Source organism: Zootoca vivipara, chromosome Z1 (assembly GCF_965207765.1).
Source record: "Zootoca vivipara chromosome Z1, rZooViv2.hap1.1, whole genome shotgun sequence".
In the NCBI taxonomy this organism is placed as follows: domain Eukaryota; kingdom Metazoa; phylum Chordata; class Lepidosauria; order Squamata; family Lacertidae; genus Zootoca; species Zootoca vivipara.
In genome coordinates this window covers 55,393,272-55,412,822 of record NC_142583.1, presented here as the reverse complement: position 1 = coordinate 55,412,822, position 19,551 = coordinate 55,393,272, and the positions used below count along the sequence as shown (strand labels likewise).

Genomic DNA, 19,551 nt, shown 5'->3' with positions numbered 1-19,551 from the left:
CGGAAGGCACTTCTGTTGCCCCTTCAAGCCCTGCTGCAGTTACTACCCTGACACTTCCCCTCTTGATTGTGTTAAAGCCTGAGAAACAGCGTCCAAGTGCTGAATTTCCTCTCCATGGGAACATTGCGGGAACAACTGCAGTGGACCAGCACACATAAGTGGACGTCACAATTGGAAATCAGATCGGGTAGTACAGGAAAACAGGAGCCTAGAGGGGGAATATATACCATGTTGCACTGGATATTTTTAATTTAAAAAAACAAACACCAGTGTAACATTTTCTACCTGTACATCAATGCACTGAAGTCCATGCAAATGGCTGTGTCTGAAACACAGATTCAGGATGTGCACGTTGACATACCCTGCCCACCAAGGGGGGGGGGAACCCTCCGTGAGATACATATATGCTCTGATGGTGCTGTGTACAATTAAGACAGATAACTCTATGGTGCCAGAAAGCACAAAGAGTTGGCATTAAGCTCCTTAAGAAACCTAACAGCATGTGTTCCGTCAAGGCAAGTTTCATGCACTCAAAAGAATGAGACTTGAGGCTTTCTTGCAAGCAATGGAGCTTTTCTCTTCAGGCAGCACGACCTATCCTCAAAAACCACACATGCCCATAGATTAGGCCGCCAAGTCCCTGGCGCTTCTGCACTGCAGAAAGATCTCTATAGCTGGGAGCATGCAAGGCACACAGGCCTCTATGGGGGCAAAAATGTGGCAGCTGAATTTATGGCATGTTGGACCAGAGCAGTAAAAGAAGCGGTGGAAACCCCAAAGGCATAATATCCTCCTCCTGTCCCCCTTTTCCAGGAGACCACTCTTTGCGTAGCACCAAAGCATAGACGATGTACACTCAGGATGGTGGCTGGGAGAACACAAGGAGCTCTGGCCCACCCACATGTCTGCTGAATTGTGCTTTGCATTATGGCCATTAGTGGGCAGGCATTTTTGGGAGACCTCAACATTCCCATCCAACTGTTCTCTCCTCAGCATCTTTGGTAAGCGGGACCAGCAGAAATATTCATTTTGGGGGTGGTGCATCAGAACACAAAGCTCCTGTGGCGCAGCTGACCAATATAATCCCTGCACAAAGTGGGTAGAAGAGGGGATTCAAAGCAGCTCTAGAACAAACATCCAAAAAAAATGTTTTGGGCCAGTCTTACTAGTTTTGTTAAGCTGCAGTTTTACCAAGGAGACACTAGATGGCAGCATATTAAAGCATTCCAGGCATGATCTGCTAGATACTGTATTTAAAGCTTTTAAGTTTTTCAGACAGACAGGTAAACTCACCTCATACAACCTTCTCAGTATAAATACACATTTATGATGAATTGCAATCCTCAGTGTGGATCAGATCTTTTGCATGCTACTATTTACAGTTCAAAAATTATTTACATGCCGCATGGAACCTGAAAAGACCAGGTCCCAAGTCTTGGTTTGACAACTTTAAATGAAAGAAAGTAAGACTCTGCTCAGAGAATAATAAGGGGAGAATCCAAGAGGAAAGCATTTCCCGCAGCTTCTGGCAGGAAGAGAGCTTCTGGAATGGGAAAGCTCAAATCAAGATGTATCCCTCAGAATGCAGTATAGTATTTTCAACATATCACAGTTACTTAACCAAAGGTTTAGAGCAGTAACAAAACTCCAACAAAGGGGGTTGTACAGTGGAGAGAACACAGATCTATAATTGGGGGCGATTGAAAGTGGCTCTTTGGACTTCATACATGGAACTGAGCCACTGTCACTCCATAACAATACTGTCCAGGAACGCAGGTGTGATGGTCTTTGAAGAGCTAACTTGACTACCCTAACTTGACTAAACTGGCAGGCAACACATAAACAAGTGGTTTGTTAATCAGGCCTCTTGGATCCGGCCATTAAGCAACAAGCTTCCCAGACTTCCAGTGTTTAGAAGACAAGGTGGTGTACAAACTTGCATCTCCGTAGCTGGGGATTTATTTATTTGGTGCTGCTAATTGGGGGGGGGGGGGAGAGAGAGAAGAGATGAGCAGGGAAGTGAGATGAAAAGCAGGTGGGCACACTTCCCTCTAACAGCCAAGCTACTCAGCCCCAAATCCGACACACAGAACTTGCAGAATCCATTTTGGAGGTTGAGGCACTGCAGGTGTCAAGATCTGTATCTGAGCATTTGGACAATAAAGACACATGGTTTGGGCTATTTTAACACGCACACAGACACACACCCCAACTCCTTCTCCCCTTTATTTTAAGGTATGTTAAAAATTCTCCCTTTGCCAGATCCAAATCTCCTTCACCCTGCTTGAATATCTCCTCCCTTTCAAAGAAAAAATATATGTGGTTGTAAGAAAGTCACCAAGGGAGAAAGGAAAATCTGCCTAGCAGGCAGCAGTGGGATGCATGCTGCAACAGGCTCAGTCCTCCCTTCGCAGGTTCCACTTGCTATTCTGCTTTTGGTCCTGGTGGAAGTAAGGCTCTCCTCTGCCTTGCCTTCCCCGCACGCATACTTTTGATTTGAAATAAAACCAAGTGATATGATACAACTGTTTATCAACACACGACCTTTTTCAGACCAAGAACAACGAGATCTGCCCAAGTGGCGGACCCTCCTTTCTCTGGTGCTGCATGAGACTTTCTAGCAGGGTATTAAATGAGACTTCCAAGTTAGTGTCCGATGAGCACAGAGGACAAATCATGAGAAAAGTAAAGAAGCAGAGACTGGGTACTTTCTACCTTTTTTTCTCCCCCGTGAGGCGTCTAAATCAGCATGATACCTTTTCAAGATGGTTTGCTTTTCTGGGAAACCTTTGGACCTCCAGCTGCTGCTGAACTACAACACCCACTGGCCATGCTTGCTGGGGAGGATGGAAGTTGTAGTTCAGCAACATCGGGAGACCCCCAAGGTTCCCTTGAATTTAAAAGCTACATTGCTGCATTTCAGCTGGCTGACCATCTTTTGTTAAAGCTCAATGCGTTTTACAAATAGAATCTATACTGTCGAAATGAGGCCTCACCGAGCTTAGCTTATATTTTTAGTTGCTATTTTGTTAAAGTTTTAATATCACTTTATAGATTCTAAACGTCGCATTGATTTGTTAATCCTATGGCTTGCCGTAACTGTGAGGTTTAGCTTATTTTTTAGTTGCTGTTTTGTTTTTTGTTTTTATTGCAAGTCTTTTATTGATAATCTGTTAATTACTGTATATAATGTATGCTGTATTCACAATGTGCTATTAGGTTTTATTATGTTATGGTTATTTATTGGTTGTAAGCCACTTTGAAATTCATTTGAATGAAAAAGCGGCATAGAAATACAATCAATCGGCAGCTCTCTTGACACTTGTTTTTCAACCTAATAAGTGAGAACAGTTAAGTTCTCACTATGCACAGTTTATAGCATCTTATTGTTTCAGCTGGGGGCCTGCTGACAGTTAAATCTGATTTGCAGTCATGGACTCAGGTGGGGTGGGGTGGAGAGAACATGTCCACATTAGATAGTGTGCACACTGCTTGCTTAAATGTGTATGAGCCATAAGAAAGTGAGTCGGAAAATTCTTCAAAGCAACATTCTAAATTTCAGAGGAAAATGGCTCATCCCTAATGCCTATGCAATCTGAAGGAGCTATTTACCAGGGTTATAAAAGCTGCAACACGCACACCAAACAGCTGACGGAATCTAAACCATTTAGTTATTTGCAACAGCAAGAAGGGCTGTTAAAGAGGGGGTGTTATTAGAATTCCTCAGTTTCCACCAGGACCTAGAGATACGCAAACCATGCATGCAACAAAACACAATTTCTGGGTTTCTAGGCTTACTCTCTTCTGGGACCAAGAAGACAACAACTCTTTAGGTCAAGCAACCAGACAGAAATTCCAACACGAGGCAATTATGAAAAGGTTGCCATTATAAGCCTCACCACATGGTGGCACAACATTAACAAGAAAGCTTTAGCACCGTGACAGAGTCGCCCAAACACACACACACAACCCTCCGCGCCAAGTTACAAATGGTCACATAAATTCACTCTTGGCAAAGGAAGGGGAGCAGAGAGAAGCCGTGAGAGAGAGGCTAGAACAAAATCAGACTTCACCACCCACTGTGCTGATTGGGGCTCACGGGAGTCGTTGTCAAAAATATCTTGAGAACACCTAGCTAGTTGGGGAAGGATGCAGATGATCTTCAAGCAGAAGGATGGAAAAATTCTAATTCAGAAACCTACAGTAGCAGCAGAAGCCACAAGGAATGTTTCCTCAGCATACTCACTGTTACAGACAGAATACGTCCATGTCATTCTCAGGAGTTTGGCCTCATTTCTGGAATGCACGGTCTCTTCAGCTCTGCAAACCCCAAAGTTCTCTCACAACTTTGCCCTTTTTTGTCCACCATGCCCATAACACTCTTCTGCCACTCCAGGGCAAAAAGGGGTTTGTTTCCTTCCCCTTCAGCAGCAGCCCAAACAAGGGCTTAGGAGGTAATGAAGGCTCACTGGACTGTGAGACAATGAGAATAGATTTTATATATGCCCCTGGCAGAGCCACCGCCGATGCAGATAGCCACTGGGGACCCACCAGTGCCCCATATTCAGTCAAGGCAGCCACACTGAGTCTCTTAAGAATGAGGTAATACTGAGGAAGTGTATTGTTATTTTTAAAGGGACTGTGAGTCTGAGGTTGTTGGTATCCTAACACCCCCTGGGCCTGGTCAGCATGGCTAATGGTCAGGGAGTTGTAGGTCATGGGACCCCCATTTGTGGGATGGGGTCAATTTAGGCTGTCAATTATCCACTAAAACTAAGAGGTGGCTTGTATAAAGAGGCAGGTTGTTTTGAATTCAGTTCCAATTAAGGTGTCTAAAACGACAATTACAGCAGTTATCTGGAAATTAACTTTTCCCACACTCCACCTTAAGACGCATGTTATCCCTGCCAGATAATGAATAGAGTTCAACAGATTCCTCCCCACTCCCACCCCAGATGCAACAGAGCTTAGCCGAATGCCATCTCCTTGATAAGAGATGCTAAAGTCCGATTCTTCTGTAGAAGGCACCTTCAACTTTTGCGCTTTTCATTGCTGCTTAAATGTAAATCAAATACTGTATAAATACCTATATTCAGGCCCGAAACACATTCACAAAAAACTGAATGCCCACCAGTCGCAATGGTCTCTTAACATGCAAAAAGAAAAAAGAACAAAAAATAACGTATTTAGGATCGTGGTCCTAAAGGGAGTTTTGTATTGTGCTTCTTCCAAAATCCTAATGTCTTCACCTTGGTCTGAAAACAGAGGCTGTGAATTACTACTTATTTTTCTTTAAAGCCTTTAGGAATTCTGTTTAAATAAAGTACTACTATTTGAATCACAGAAAAAGAGAGGGAGGGAGAGATTTTAAAGAAGAGATGCAAGTGGTCTGCAGAGGTACTTGAAGAGAGGTGAAGTCATTTCTCTCACTGCAAAACAAGGGCTGTGAATTCTCTTCTCATCCACATCTATGCTAATAAATATCATAGCTGCCAAGTTATCCCTTTTTTAAAGGGAAATTCCGTTATGCTGAATAGGCTTCCTCGTGAGAAAAAGGGAAAACTTGGCAGCTATGATAAATATGCAAGTTGGAATTGGAAGCCTACTCAGAAACCACAGATACTCAAACAAGTCACACTCCTAAGGATCATTATAGCAACTACATGCAGAAATAAAAATGGAGGGAAGCGATCAATCCAGCTGGAGATGTCTGGCCCAAGGGGCTACCTTGAACACCTGCCCAGCTGCCTCAAATACAACAAAAAAAGGAGACTGAAGGCTATTCCACAAATTCCACCATTTTACTCATGAAATTTGGTATGCTGTAGGGTATGCTTTATGTTTACCACACATCCCATTCTCTTAGTTTAAAAAGCTGGTTCGAGACTTCATCCTGCAACTCTCTTACATGTTGCCAACTCAGTGGTGAAGAAGGGCAAGAGCTGCACATTCCCCCTTAAACCTGTCGATTAAGACATTAAATCCCAACCCCCTCTCCCTTGTGGGACAAGGTTGCGGGAGACTGGAAAATAATTACACACTGTTGGTCCCCAACAGAGGGCATTACAGAGCAGGTCTTAATCAGAGCTTCCACAGGGAGCCTCATTTCCTGCCAGTAAGCGAAGGAGCCAAGGACTGGGAAAGTGGCTTTCTATTTGACAGGTTCTCTTCCAGAAGGGAGCGCCAGGCCTCCCGTCTGCTGAAAAGGCAGGCCGCTCCTTTTGGTGTGCACCGATGAGAGAAATTGCCTCACGTTTGGCAGCGACAGACAGGCTTGTGACACGGAGAATGAAGAGTGGGCCCAGTAAACTAGCCGGCGATTGAGGTCTCACTGACACAGGCCATTTACCACAAAAAAAAAGGAAGAAAAGAGCATCCACCAGAGACTCAAGTCAAGGGCGCGGCGGAGAGTCACGGCTCAACACAAGTTCGGGTTGGGGCTTTCGGAAGCTTCCGTCGGCGAACGGGTGGCTGGAGCTGTTCCCTCTGGAATAAACAACGGCCCGAGGCACTTCCGGCCATTTGAGAACTTGAGACTTCACTGTCACCCACTTCCATATGACTTGGTGCCCACGCGACACACTGGAGCTTTCCGAGAGGTGAGGTTGGCTGGTGTCTTGTGCCGCTTGTGTCGGCGAGTTTACCAGCTGGCTCTGACAGCTTCTATATCGCTAACCAGGTTCTGAGCCAAGCAGATGCCAAATATCTGGAAGACATGAGGTTCAAGTGTTGTCTGGAAGTGGGTCAAATCTATGCACCCAAGAAACCATGTAACCTGGTTTTAGGCAGGCCGTCCACACCCCATTTAATACGGCACTGTGCCATTAAAGTGGATTTAACTGCCTGCAGTCAAGAACCGCAAAAACAAGGATAGCCTTGCCGGATCAGGCCAAAGTCCAGCATCCTGTTCTCACAAAGGCCAACCAGATGTCTGTGGGAAGGAAGCAAGCAGGACATTGAGCATCCTGCCCACCTGGCAATCCCAGCAAGTGGCGTTCAGAAGCATGCTGCTTGTGATACTGGAGGTAATATAGCCATCGTGACTAGTAGCCCTTATTCCTGCATTGCAGGGGGTTGGACTAGATGACCCTTAGGGTCTCTTCCAACACTACAATTCTGTGATAGCCTCTCCATGATTTGGTCTAATCCCATTCTAAAGCCATCTAAGTTTGGTGTGCTTTCTGTGAAGAAGCGCTTCCTTTCGCCTGCCCTGAATCTCCCACCATTCCACTTTAGCGGATGCCCTCCAGCTCTGGTATTTTGAGAGAGGGAGGAAGAACACTGTGCACAGTTTTACAGACCTCTGGCATGGTTATTATTTATTAAATCTGTTAGTTGCTTTATCTTGCCCACAGCAACCCAAAGTGACTTGCAACCAACACCCCCCCCTTAACGTTTTTTCCCATATTAAAAAGTCCCAAACACTGTGTGATGCGGATTACAGCCAAAGGGCAGGCTTCAACATTGTGTTCTTCCAATCATTCTGTCTACACAAGCATTCTAGTTTGCCAGACAGAATGACCTCCCCTCACTCTCCTTTCTCCTGCGTGCTGTCCTGGGGGTTCTCCCACCCCACCAGAGCCAATTTTGAGAGAGGCGAGCTCTGTTGCACAAGCAGAATCCTTCCACTCGACTTCCACTGACAGGACTAGTTAGGTGAATCCCACCCAGGTGATCTTTTTCATCTCATCCCTTGCCTAGTATCCAGAAAGGATATTGGAGCGGACTTCCACAGGCCTTCCAGAACATTCCAAATACACAGCACTACATGGGGCTTCTCATAGCTACAGAAGCCAGAAGATCCACAAGATGGTAAACAAGGTGGTGCCCACCACTAATTCCAGTCTTGTTTGAGTTACTTGTCAGAGGGACAACCCTTGGCTTTTACAAGCAGCAAGTAGGAATCACTTCCTCCTATTTCACATCAAGCGTGCAACGTGGATTGACCACATGGGACTGAAAGCTATGAGGTGAAGGACATCAAGGTTGTCGTGAGGAAGAGAACCACATATACTACCTTGAGCTCCTTAGAGGAAAGGCAGAACATGAATGCAATCAATCAATACCTGCAATAATGCAATCCCAATGAATATGCCAGCCACTATAGTGAGGTTCTCTTGCAGCCATTTCTCAAACTGGGGGACACAACCTTTCGTGTAGATAACGATCTGCTGGTCAACTTCCTAGAGGGTACGGCAAATGGGAAAAAAAAACACAAATCAAACCATGCAACACTTCCCTTTGAATTCCACCTTCTTTCCCAGGGACTTACTGGTTTTTGCCTGGCATCGTAGCCGCACTGAGTATTGATGACATCTTCCTAAAAATGAGAAAACACAAAAAGGCACCGGTAAATTTCTCTCTTCATCCTGCCAAATGTCCATGGTCTGAAAGCAGGTATAGGGAATCTGCAGTCCTCCAGCAGCTGACTCCCATCAGCCCCCAACTAGCAAGGCCAATGACCAGGGATTAAAGATGATGTATCTTAAATAGTACATCCCATCTCTCTTATTTGCAGATTAGAGTCCTAACCTTAATACAAAGCTAGCTGCATCTTAGCAGGGCTTAATTATGGACATCCAAGAATGCCAAGTTAACGAGTTTGTGGCTCTATAATTAACACTGGCATCACCTCTTCCCCCCACTGTGTTTATTACTCATCTAGTAGGATTAGACAACTAGTTTGGTGACTGGCTGCAGCCCATTATAGACCATAGCTGCCAAGTTATCCCTTATGCTGAATAGGCTTCCTCGCGAGAAAAGGGAAAACTTGGCAGCTATGTTATAGACGCTTGCAGGTAACCTGGCAATAGTCACCTCAAGAAGGTGAAAGGTGTATTGACAGGCATAGGATATCCTGACTCTGCAAAGCTTTTGTGCATGCTTTGAGCTGGCAGCAAGAAATAGGTCCATTAAAGAGGACCAGCACACATTCACACAGAGTTCTTTTAGCATAAAAGGCAACCTCCCGTTTGCATGCAGCAGCTTTCCCCAGGGAATAGCAGCGCTGCCAGCTGACTTACAGCAGGATCCTTAGTGCAGCAGGAAAAGGGCACCCCACAGCGCTCTCGGCTAGCGTTGGTGTCTGTGCAGTTGAAATAAATGTTGAGGTTCCAGTCATCTGCTCCAAAGGCTCCGCAGCACTGCCACTGGAGGAAAGCCAACAATTATTACAGGCGGAATCACCACTACGGCTAGATCTCTCTGCCGTTTTACTGGAGAAGGAGAACATGTATTACTAGAGGGTTGAGGCACAAGCCAAGAACCACCAGTGGATTTGCAAGCTACTGTTCTGGATGACAGCATGTCAAGCTTTTTCTGTCTTGAAAATACATGCGGACGTAATGGGTGCCTGTTATCGTGCATGTATAACTTCATCCCTCACAAATCCCCCAAACTCATTGAAGAAATTGTATGTGCAACAACAGACCGGGCAATCTTACTTAACACCAGTTTTCAGTTGTTTAAGATGATGCAGAGGAAATCCACATGGGAAGCTGCCACACACACACAGTCAGCTGGTCACATGGAGAAGCAAATTGTTTGATGCAACTCACAGTGGTGAATTTACATGCACTGGGCATATGAAATCAAAGCCTATGCACTGGCTTCTTCCCATCTTTACTATATACACTCCTGATGTTTATGATGTACAAATAAAAAGCTAGACTCTATGGAGCCTTCAGGGGGGAAACTATTTCACTTTACCCGTCTTGAGCAGGATGTTTTGGACTGCACATTACAGGGTTTCATTTTGGCTTGCTTTCCTCACAACTTCAGCAACAGGCTTTCTAACCTTGCCCATGGACAAAAGAATATTCTATATCCCAAAGCATAGCAACATCTAGCGTTTCTCATTCTGCCATGAAAATGGGGAAAACATTAAGTCACCTGAAGGAAGCATGGCCAAGAATAGTACATTGCCATAAAGACTAAGGTTGCATCCAACTAAGTAGTCTCCTTTATGCAAGGACCACAATGGAAATTCCTTCTCCTCCCTCTGCACACCTCACAAATTTGTCCTCCAGAGCAGATTTAGGTGGGCACACTTGAGGAGGAGAAGGAGCAGAAATTCCATCGTGCAAGCAGAAATCCTTGCACAAGAGCGGGAACTTGCCTGGATGCAATACAAGCATTTCCTAATAAAGTTAATTACTCTATTGCTTAGTTGCAATCATGAGCGCATTACTCACAGGGAACAAGCTTCGCATTGTTCCATAAAACGTTTTGCTTGCTTGGCTCCTTTCAGAAATAAAGAGCTGAGAAATGAAAAAGGGATGGAGGAAGGTATGTTCCCTTCAAAATCAGGGACTGGGGACATGTGGCCGTCCAACTCCCCAAAGTCCCAGCCAACATGGCCAATGATCAAGAATGACGGGAGTTGCAGCTCAGCAATCTCTGGAGGACCTCACCCCTGCCATAAAGCAAGCAAACGCACTTACATATTCTTGCGTAAAATCTATGAGGTTTTGCAAATCAATGTCATCTCTGTACGCTCGGATGTTGTTGTTGATAAAGAAGTACAGCTGATCCTTGATCCAGTCTTTGAAGACAAATGCCAGAACACCAGCCGTAAGTTCCAGGAAGAAAATGATTCCTAGGAATACTGAAAACTGCAAAGATGAAGAGGAGTGATTTTAGCAAAGTCATTTTTTTTAAGGCCTTCGATTATTTGGCTTCCGCGTCAAATCTTAAAGACACGGCACCGTGCCAAATGAGCACTTTGAGAGCAGATCACCGTGGCTGCCCTGCTGCTAAACAACATGTGTGCTGATCATGTCAGACGTGGAATCACCACTCACTGGGGAGCTGTGTGCAATTGGTTGTGCAATTCAGCTTCCCAATGAATCCTAGGGTGATATCTCGTATTAGTCATTCTCTTGAGTAGGCCCCCTGAAATGAAGAGACTTCAAAGGGTGCAGGGAGGGGGGGCAAAGGGGCAGTGGCCCCAGGTGCAAAATTCTGAGGGGGGCACAGCCAGGCTCCCTCGGTGTGGCTGAGCTCCTGTGACCTGGAGCCGTGGAGAAGGCAAGCTGTGCCAGGGCTGGGTCTTCACACATGGATCACCTACAGAGTCCAGATCTGAGTTTACTCAGATGGAAAAGGCACCTAGGAACCAAATGCCACAAAGGAGTCAATCCCACCTCAAATGAGTCAAGTCTTCTTAACTAAGTTCACCTTTCTGAGCCATACAATGGCTATGTTGTCGCTTAACTGACAAGAGGCCATACGCCTCTGAATAATAATATCAGTTGCTGTGCGGAGAGCACTGTTGTGTTCAGGTTCTGCTTTCAAGCTTTCTGTGGGCCTCTGGCCTGATCCAGCAGCACTTTTGCGGTGTTCTGGATTTAAAGCCCAACATTTCCAACAAGCCTTCCCAAGGAAACAACAAACTAGCATGCAAATCTACTCACACTGCAAAGGAGATATACAGTATTCTTGGAAGTTTTATGGCTTGTGAGAACTGTAATCTGGCAAGGGGGTTAGAAATTCTATAACCACCACAGCTCCCTTATAGAATTACAGTTCCCAGGATTCCATGGGGAGAAGGAATGAGTATTAAGCATGTTTAAATATTCACTGGAAATAGGCCCATAGGAATTGGGCAGTCAACAGAAACGTATGTGCAAACACACAATTAGGTTGAGGAGGTAGAAAGGAGCTAAATGACTTCATAGGTTTGATTCTATAACTGTGGAATACATGGGACAATTTCCAATCACTAATATAGATGATTCTGCCTTAGAGCAGAGGCGTAATCTTCTTTCCCCTTCAGAGCCTGTGAGAATGCAAAAGTACTCTCACTTTCAATACTGTCAACAATTGGCACAACATATTTGGGCTTATTAAAGACACTGGCTGTGTTCCTACGTCATTGCAAGCCGTAGTTGCTGACCTTTTACCATTTATTGGAATCAATAAACCATTGCAAGCTGTAAGGCAACAACCACCTATGATTTAAGCCTGATTAGCAACTAATAGCTTGTTGATGAGTAACCATCCCTTATCCCAAGTCTGGACATAATTGTAAGCCAAGCTTAATTGCCGTTACCTCATTTGCTTCCCTAGCCTGAGACACAAGAGGCGACAAATGAGGGCAATTGGGTAGTGTGCACTAATGCACTGCTCAGTTCCCTATAAACTGTGATATGCCGGCAACTGAATGCAGCCAAAAATATAAAATAATTTACTCTTATAAAATACTTTACTCATATAGAAAAATTAGCAGGTTTTTTTATTATTAAAAAGTGTTTGAAAGGAAGGTAAAGGTAAAGTCCTAATGCCTTTTAATAATGAGAAACCAAGCTTTTGGTGTCATTGACCCGGGATTGTGGAATATTCCATCAACAAAGATTCAGCAGGAACCTTCTGTTTGAACTTTTAAATGTCTGCTGAAAACGTTTCTATTCCGTCAGACTTATGAGGGCAATTAAGAATACATCTTTCCGTAATAATTACAGTAGGCGTTTCCTGATTTTTAACATTTTTATACGGTTTCTTTGACTGTATAATTTTATGCATAACTGTTGTAAACTGATCTTATTGGGGCTTATTGGAGCTCATAAATATTTCAATGAGTAAATACGGGCAACGATCAATTTAGGCGCATCTGAACCCGGAAGTAGCCCCAAAACGTCATAGAGGTGTCACAAAAAGGTGTGGGATGTGGTGGGGCGGGGCAGGCTTACTGAATGTTCGTCCCGTGCAAAATGAGGATTGCCTGTAAATAAAATCAGCATCCAAACACAGCTTTCAGTGAAATTGGTCCTTCAAGCGGGAAATGGCTACAGCCAGCTGCACAGGCTACTTACAAACTTGAGAAGGAAGGTGTTCTCTCGCAGAGCTCCAATGCATCCTGCAAACCCCAAAATGAACATCACTCCTCCTACCACGAGGAAGAGCCAAACTGGATCGAAACCTCCCAAGTCGGTGATGGAGGAGATGTTGGACAGCACTCCCTGGGAAGGTTGGAGAGAAGGGAAGGGAAGAGAAAGCACACCAACAGGTGACAGATGCATCTGGTTTATACAGTGCCTACGCTGTAGCTTTTTGCCTTGTCCTTCTGACAATAAGATAAACCCAAACGGACACTAACGCTTTCCATTCATTTCCAGGAGAGATTTGATACTGTTTGTGCAAAAGTGATGTTTCCTGTCAGTTCTTTGTCTTGCACTCAAATGCCACCACACAAATGCCGTCAAGCACACAGTCGCATCCGGTGTGAGGGAGTGACAGGACATGTCACTCAGTGCACGTCTGTAGAGAACAGGTTTGCCAAGATGTTAGAGAAGCATTAAAGGGGAAGGAGAGAGACTGGTGAACTGAGAAGTCTGAAGTGCACAGGACCAGGGCTCTTGAACCCATTAAGGCATTTTGTTGATCAATCATTTGCCCCCTCAGTCCATTCATCAGTTATATTTTAGCAAGGGGTGATATGATAGCCATGTTCAAATATATGAAAGGATGTCATATGGAGGAGGGAGAAAGATTGTTTTCTGCTGCTCCAGAGAAGCAGACACGGAGCAATGGATTCAAACTTCAAGAAAGAAGATTCCACCTAAACATTAGGAAGAACTTCCTGACAGTAAGAACTGTTCGGCAGTGGAATTTGCTACCAAGGAGTGTGGTGGAGTCTCCTTCTTTGGAAGTCTTTAAGCAGAGGCTTGACAGGCATATGTCAAGAATGCTTTGATGGTGTTTCCTGCTTGGCAGGGGGTTGGACTGGATGGCCCTTGTGGTCTCTTCCAACTCTATGATTCTAAGTCCAAACATGTTGCAAAACCTGTGTGAAGCTGCCTTTTCTGAGATATTGAGGGAAGTGTAAAACAGCTTACAGTCTTAACAAGCAAGCTAATGCAGAGCCAGTTTGTACATAGCACTACACCAGCCTTTCTCAACCAGGTGCCCTCCAGATGTTCACTGGACTGCAGCTCCCAGCATCATGCTGGCTGGAGCTTTTAGAAAAACTACGAACATCATCTGGAATGCCCTATTGTCCGTGAATCTGTCTATAACCCTGTTTCAAATACATCTAAGTGGGAGGCCATCACCACAACTAGTGGGAAGGACCAAGGAACACATCCCTGCTCATCCACTCACACAATGATAACTGCACAATGCCTGTACAGGCCTCCTGAATAACTTAATGCTGTATTAATTTATTTAAACAACAACAACAACAGAGGGGCACCAGAGCCCAGTTTCTTAATCCTAAATTCATGGGTATAAACTATAGCAGAAATGATTGAATGGGCCAAGGACTTGGGTCATAATGTGATGATGTCGGAGTGGGAAAAATTGTGGAAGAAGGGTATGAAATTTACGGCTTGTACTGTGTTGAAGGAAAATTTGATGAAAATGATGTATAGATGGTATTTGACGCCGGTCAAGCTGGCTAAAATGTATCACAAAAGCGACAATAAATGTTGGAAATGTAAGCAGGATGTTGGCTCATTCTACCATATGTGGTGGACATGCCCTAAGATAAAAGGCTTCTGGGAAATGATTTATAATGAGTTGAAAAAGATGTTTAAAAACACATTTTTGAAAAAACCGGAAGCCTTTTTGCTTGGAATAATTGGGGAAGAAATCCCCAAGGACGATGTTAATTTGTTTATGTATGCCACCACAGCCGCTAGGATCTTAATAGCACAATATTGGAAAAAAGAGGAACTGCCTTCGAGGCAGGAATGGCAAATGAAAATGATGGATTATATGGAATTGGCAGAATTGACAGGAAGACTCCGGGACCAAACAAATGACAAAGTTTTAAAAGATTGGAAGAAATTTAAAATATACATAGGGTATGAATTTGAAAACTAGATTTTGAACATCCAGGAAAATAAAGAAGTTAAGGCAATAGGGAAATAATAGAAGATTGAAAGGGAGAAAATATGATAGATGATATAAAGATGAAATTTTTGAAGTGTTAAAGAGACTATATGATGGGTAAGAAGGATGATTTAGAAACTGCTACAGAAGTTTATAAAAAAGAAAATCAGATAGTAGGGAATTGGGGAAGCCAGAGGACAATGAATATTAAAATGGATTAGAGATGATATATTTTTTTCTTTTTGTTGTATTTTTGTATTTTTGTATTTCTGTATTTTGATGTTTACTTTTTGTATTTGTGTTCTGTATGTGTGTTGATAAAATGTTTAATAAAAATATAATTGAAAAAAAAAAAATAAACTATAGCAGAAGGAAGGCAATCTACACATGCTCATTATTCCAGTTCAATCCTGGTGGTGGTGAACTCCTGAAAAAATGTGTTTTCACTTTGAGAAGCGAGAGCTGGAGAAGGGCTGGGAAGAAGTTTGACCCATCTTAGCTGCAGGACACACCTTCAAGCAACCAAGATTCTATTTTGACAGGACATTATAATAAAATTATTAGGTTTCCTTTAAGGTTAATAAAGCAAAGGGAAGCAATATATTTTTAAAACAAAAAGAATTTGCATTGCACTGTGTGCAGAACTACAGTGTTTGCATAAATGTGTACAGCAAGTGGGAGCAAAGTTCTGCAGTTATGTATTAAACACACATGCACCCCCGCCCCAAATTATCCTTGCATGCTAGCTATAGCCTAGGGATATTGGTGCTTCCCCAAAGATGGGAGAGGCAAAACAGAATTTCCTGGCTAATCTCCAGCTCAGCTGTTCACTGAGCTCCTTCAGCCTCTTAATAAGGCTGCAAAAGGACAAAACTCCAGGGGAGTTATTTGACCTACATGTGCACTCCTGAACAATCTCGGTCCAGATTTGCTACAGGAGGTAAAAAAAATAAAGGGGAGGAAGGAGAGAAGAAACCCAGGAAGTGAAGAAGCAAGTCAAATAAACTGACTTCGAGCTTATTGTTTACACTCCGAGCTCTCCCTTTCAAGCCACTGTGATGTGGTCATTATCTGAATGCTGAGAGAGCTTAACATATATCCCAACTCATATTTAAAAACAACAAGAGGGGGGAATTCTGTCGATGGGAGCAAAAGGCAGGAGGCATATTGCAATAACCAACTATTTGGGTTCGGGGGGGGGGGAGAAAGAGTGGGTTTGAACAAGAGTTCTTGGTAAAGTTTATTCTAATTCGATTATAGAATTGTAGAGGTGGAAGGGACCCTGAGGATCATCTAGCCCAACCCCCTGCAATGCAGCTGTCCCATTTGGGATCGAACCCGCAACCTTGACATTACCAGCACTATGCTCTAACCGACTAAGCATGCAGGGTAAAAGCTGCATTTGCACCAAAAGTCAGCCCTAACCAATTACCTGGGCACCCTCAGAATTAAGAGTCCAAGATCCGGTAAGTATTCCCACCAGTTTGGTTTCTTTCCCCTTGGCAAACAGGGGAGATAATGAATGAGTCTCAGCACGCCCTCAGGTGAGACCCAGAATTTCAGTGGGAACATTATCCACTTCGGTAGTTATGTGCTGCAATAGCTTTCATGCCATATAAGCTCTGGAGCAAAAATAAACACCCACCATCCATTATTCAATGGTCTGAGGTCTGCGCTGCCCTTTCTACATTGCAATGTACATGTTATAATCGTCAATCTCATTTGGATACCTATTTGGACACATGGACTGCCTATATCACTACAAATGTTGAAACTGGGATTGGTTATTATTCTTAATGTCAATGTGAGCTGCTTGTCACAGACTGGCTGGAAGCAGAGGAATGGTGGGAGGCACCAGCTGCGGAACCCCCGCCCCCCCAAGGGACAAAGGCCCGGAGATTGGTGGTGGAACGACAATGGGTAGTCAGAGGGAGAAGAGGGAGATGTTGTTAGACTCCAACTCCCATCAGTCCCAGCCAGCACAGCCGATGGCCTGCTGATGGCACCACATTGGCTATCCCTGTTCTAGGGAGCTCCTTGTGTTCAGTCCCCGCAGGTACCAAAGAAGGCTTCTCTCTCTTGCATTAAAATTAGTTCTGCGGCTGAAGACATCTCCCTCTCCCCAAGAGACAAGAGAAATGTGTGCAGACGAATTCAGCAACCCTTTTATGGAGAGACTGGCTGAATGTCGTTAGGAACTGAAGTGCCAAGGCCTGTGAAGCAGAGCGTAAGGGCTATCCGTACATTCCCCAATGCGCTTTCCCTTGCTGTTGTCACCGAGGGGCTACAAAATCTTCTCTCCCCACCATTTTTACTGCAATCAAGGGAAGTTTCGGGGTGAGTCCAAAGTGAAAAAGAATGCTCTTTTTTTAAAAAAAAATTGAATAAAAATACAACCGAAGAGAGCGTTGGCAGTCTCCAGAAGACAGCCAGAAATCTAGTTTGCTGGAATGGTGGTTTTCTTCCTTCTGAATAGCAGGTAGCCTTTTCCCATGCATCTGTGGGGCCAGTGAACCCTAACTAATAAATATATGCAGAGCCTGAAAAGAAATCAAAGTACGATGACATGTTGGTTTTTAATGGTCCTGGGCTTTCCTCGCTCTCCCTTCTTTGACACTCACAATGCAACATTTCACCCTGCTCCTAACCAGCGTAGCTTTTGCAGGGGTACCAAGATGGGGCAACAGAAGTTATTTAAAGGGCACTATTCATTGGTTCGTATTAACGCCCCTTCCCACCCCCTTTCAAAAAAACAAAGAACCACTCCTGCATCTCGAGGGAGGTGCACAGGTTTTGTCTGAAGGTCTGAGAAACGCATGTCACCAGTTGGGAGCCATGCTTGCTTATTCCTAACCTATACTTCTGTCACAGGGCATATAGTTTAAAGACGAACAATTAAAATAGCAGCGGCCTCCAGAAAACTGAACTAAAATCCCAGCATCAAACAGATCTAAAGAATTAATCTTTAAAGACCAAGAAAGATAAGAATCTCCTCATCTGGGAGCAAAAGGCACCAGAGTCCAAGCTTCTCTGGGGAGAGCCCTTGTAGAACTACAACTCCCATAATTCCTCACCATTAGACGGGCAAGGTTGGTGTGGTGGGATGGAAATGCACAACATCTGGAGGGCCACAAGTTTCCCCATCCTGGATGCCACAGGACATGGCAGCCCTTTGCCCAACCACCACACTCAATATGGTTGGGAACTCGTAACAATGTCTTTTGAACGAGATCTTAAAACTCAGGCAGATTCATGTGGAAGGTGGCAGCCTCTTCAGGTATCCAGGCCCTGAGCTATTTGGGCCTCTAAAAAGGTAAGAAGCAGTGCATTGAACTATACCTGGAAACATGCTGCCAAGGTAATGCAGTTGTTTCATGATTCAGCTGGCCCCAGTTAGAAAATATAGCTGCCATGCCCTGTACTTACTGAGGTTTCCAAGTACTCTCCCAACCACAGACCCATGTACAAAACATTATAGTCATCCAAAACACAGGGTTATCAGACCACTGATAACTGAGGCTGGGCTGGTGCACCAAAAGATGCTGATGAAAGGTGCTTTGGAAGCCACTTGGGCTTTCTTAAGGTAAGCCCAGATCCAACTGCAGTTCCAAGCTGCAAACCTAATCCTTTAGTGAAACCATATCCAGAAGAAACTGGATATCCGATGAACCACCCACCATCGCGACTCCATCGTATCTGGATTATCCACAGTGCACCATTCTAATAGGTCCTTCACACCTGTAGAAGGAAGGAGCCACCATCAGCCTACACCTAGTCAGGAAATTGCCACATTATGACAATCACTATCCCGCTGTCCTGCGACAAAGACCAGGATAAGAGTGGAACCTGCCACATGAACAGGGCTAATGGACAGTCCAATGGAGAGAATGCTGGGATTGGGGACCTATGTTTAAACCCTGCTCATGGCCAACATATAGGTTAGCATAGCTTCTTTAAGGTTTCCAGACTCAAAAGAGAGCGGGGCAATTAAAGGCACAGAAGTCCTGTCCTCAATTGAGACTGGCAACCCTAGCTCCCATCAACCCTAGCAAGCCTGGCCAATAGTCATGGATGACAGCAGTTGTAGTCCAGCAAGTATCTGCAGGGTCACAGGTTCCCCATCCCTGTTTTTGTTCATACTGCATGCAATGCACAACACAATCCCCTTAAACAGCAGGAAAAGTGAGAATAGATTTAATTTACCATGCTTATTGCATAAATACAGCTGGGTAGCACGCAAGACTCTTAGAAATATAGACTGATCGGTCACTGAAATCCACTTTTATCACACCTTTTGAAGAGTCTACCGCAGATAAATTCCTCATCACACGGTAAAACAATATTTGTGGACTGAACCAATTCAGACTGCAGGTGCAAGACTGTATTGCTGAATATTCCACCATAAAATGCCTCTCCTTGCACACAGAAATGCTGGCATACAACCTTATTTCCAATATCTTGTGTGCCACCTTGACCCAGAAACTTCATAGATTTTATTTTTTCCAACATTTTTCCTAGGGCTGACAACCAAATTACAGAAACCTGTGTAAATCAACAGAGTTTTAATTAACGACATTTGCATACAATAAAAGTAACTTTTTGGGACGGGGAATGCAGTATGCTACTTTCTGGATGACACAGAAGCATACGTTTTACCCTTTGGTCTTTTCACACCAAGAAATGCCTCTTCCAAGATGGTGCTGGCCATTTTTACAAGTT

The 19,551-nt window shown here is 44.2% G+C and overlaps 1 protein-coding gene across 2 annotated transcripts in view; it reads right to left on the bottom strand.

Moving 5' to 3' along the window:
• Positions 1-5,782: 5,782 nt before the first annotated feature.
• Positions 5,783-19,551, bottom strand: part of TSPAN5 (tetraspanin 5) — an 81,390-nt gene continuing 67,621 nt past the window's right edge. For both annotated transcript variants that reach the window (XM_035112301.3, XM_088661146.1), the window contains 6 exons: positions 12,813-12,959; positions 10,443-10,613; positions 9,024-9,149; positions 8,273-8,320; positions 8,067-8,183; positions 5,783-6,706 (listed from right to left, as the gene is read on the bottom strand). In XM_035112301.3, coding sequence (XP_034968192.1) covers positions 6,641-6,706; positions 8,067-8,183; positions 8,273-8,320; positions 9,024-9,149; positions 10,443-10,613; positions 12,813-12,959 — 675 coding nt within the window. In that variant the 3' untranslated portion in view covers positions 5,783-6,640. The remainder of the gene's footprint in view (positions 6,707-8,066; positions 8,184-8,272; positions 8,321-9,023; positions 9,150-10,442; positions 10,614-12,812; positions 12,960-19,551) is intronic.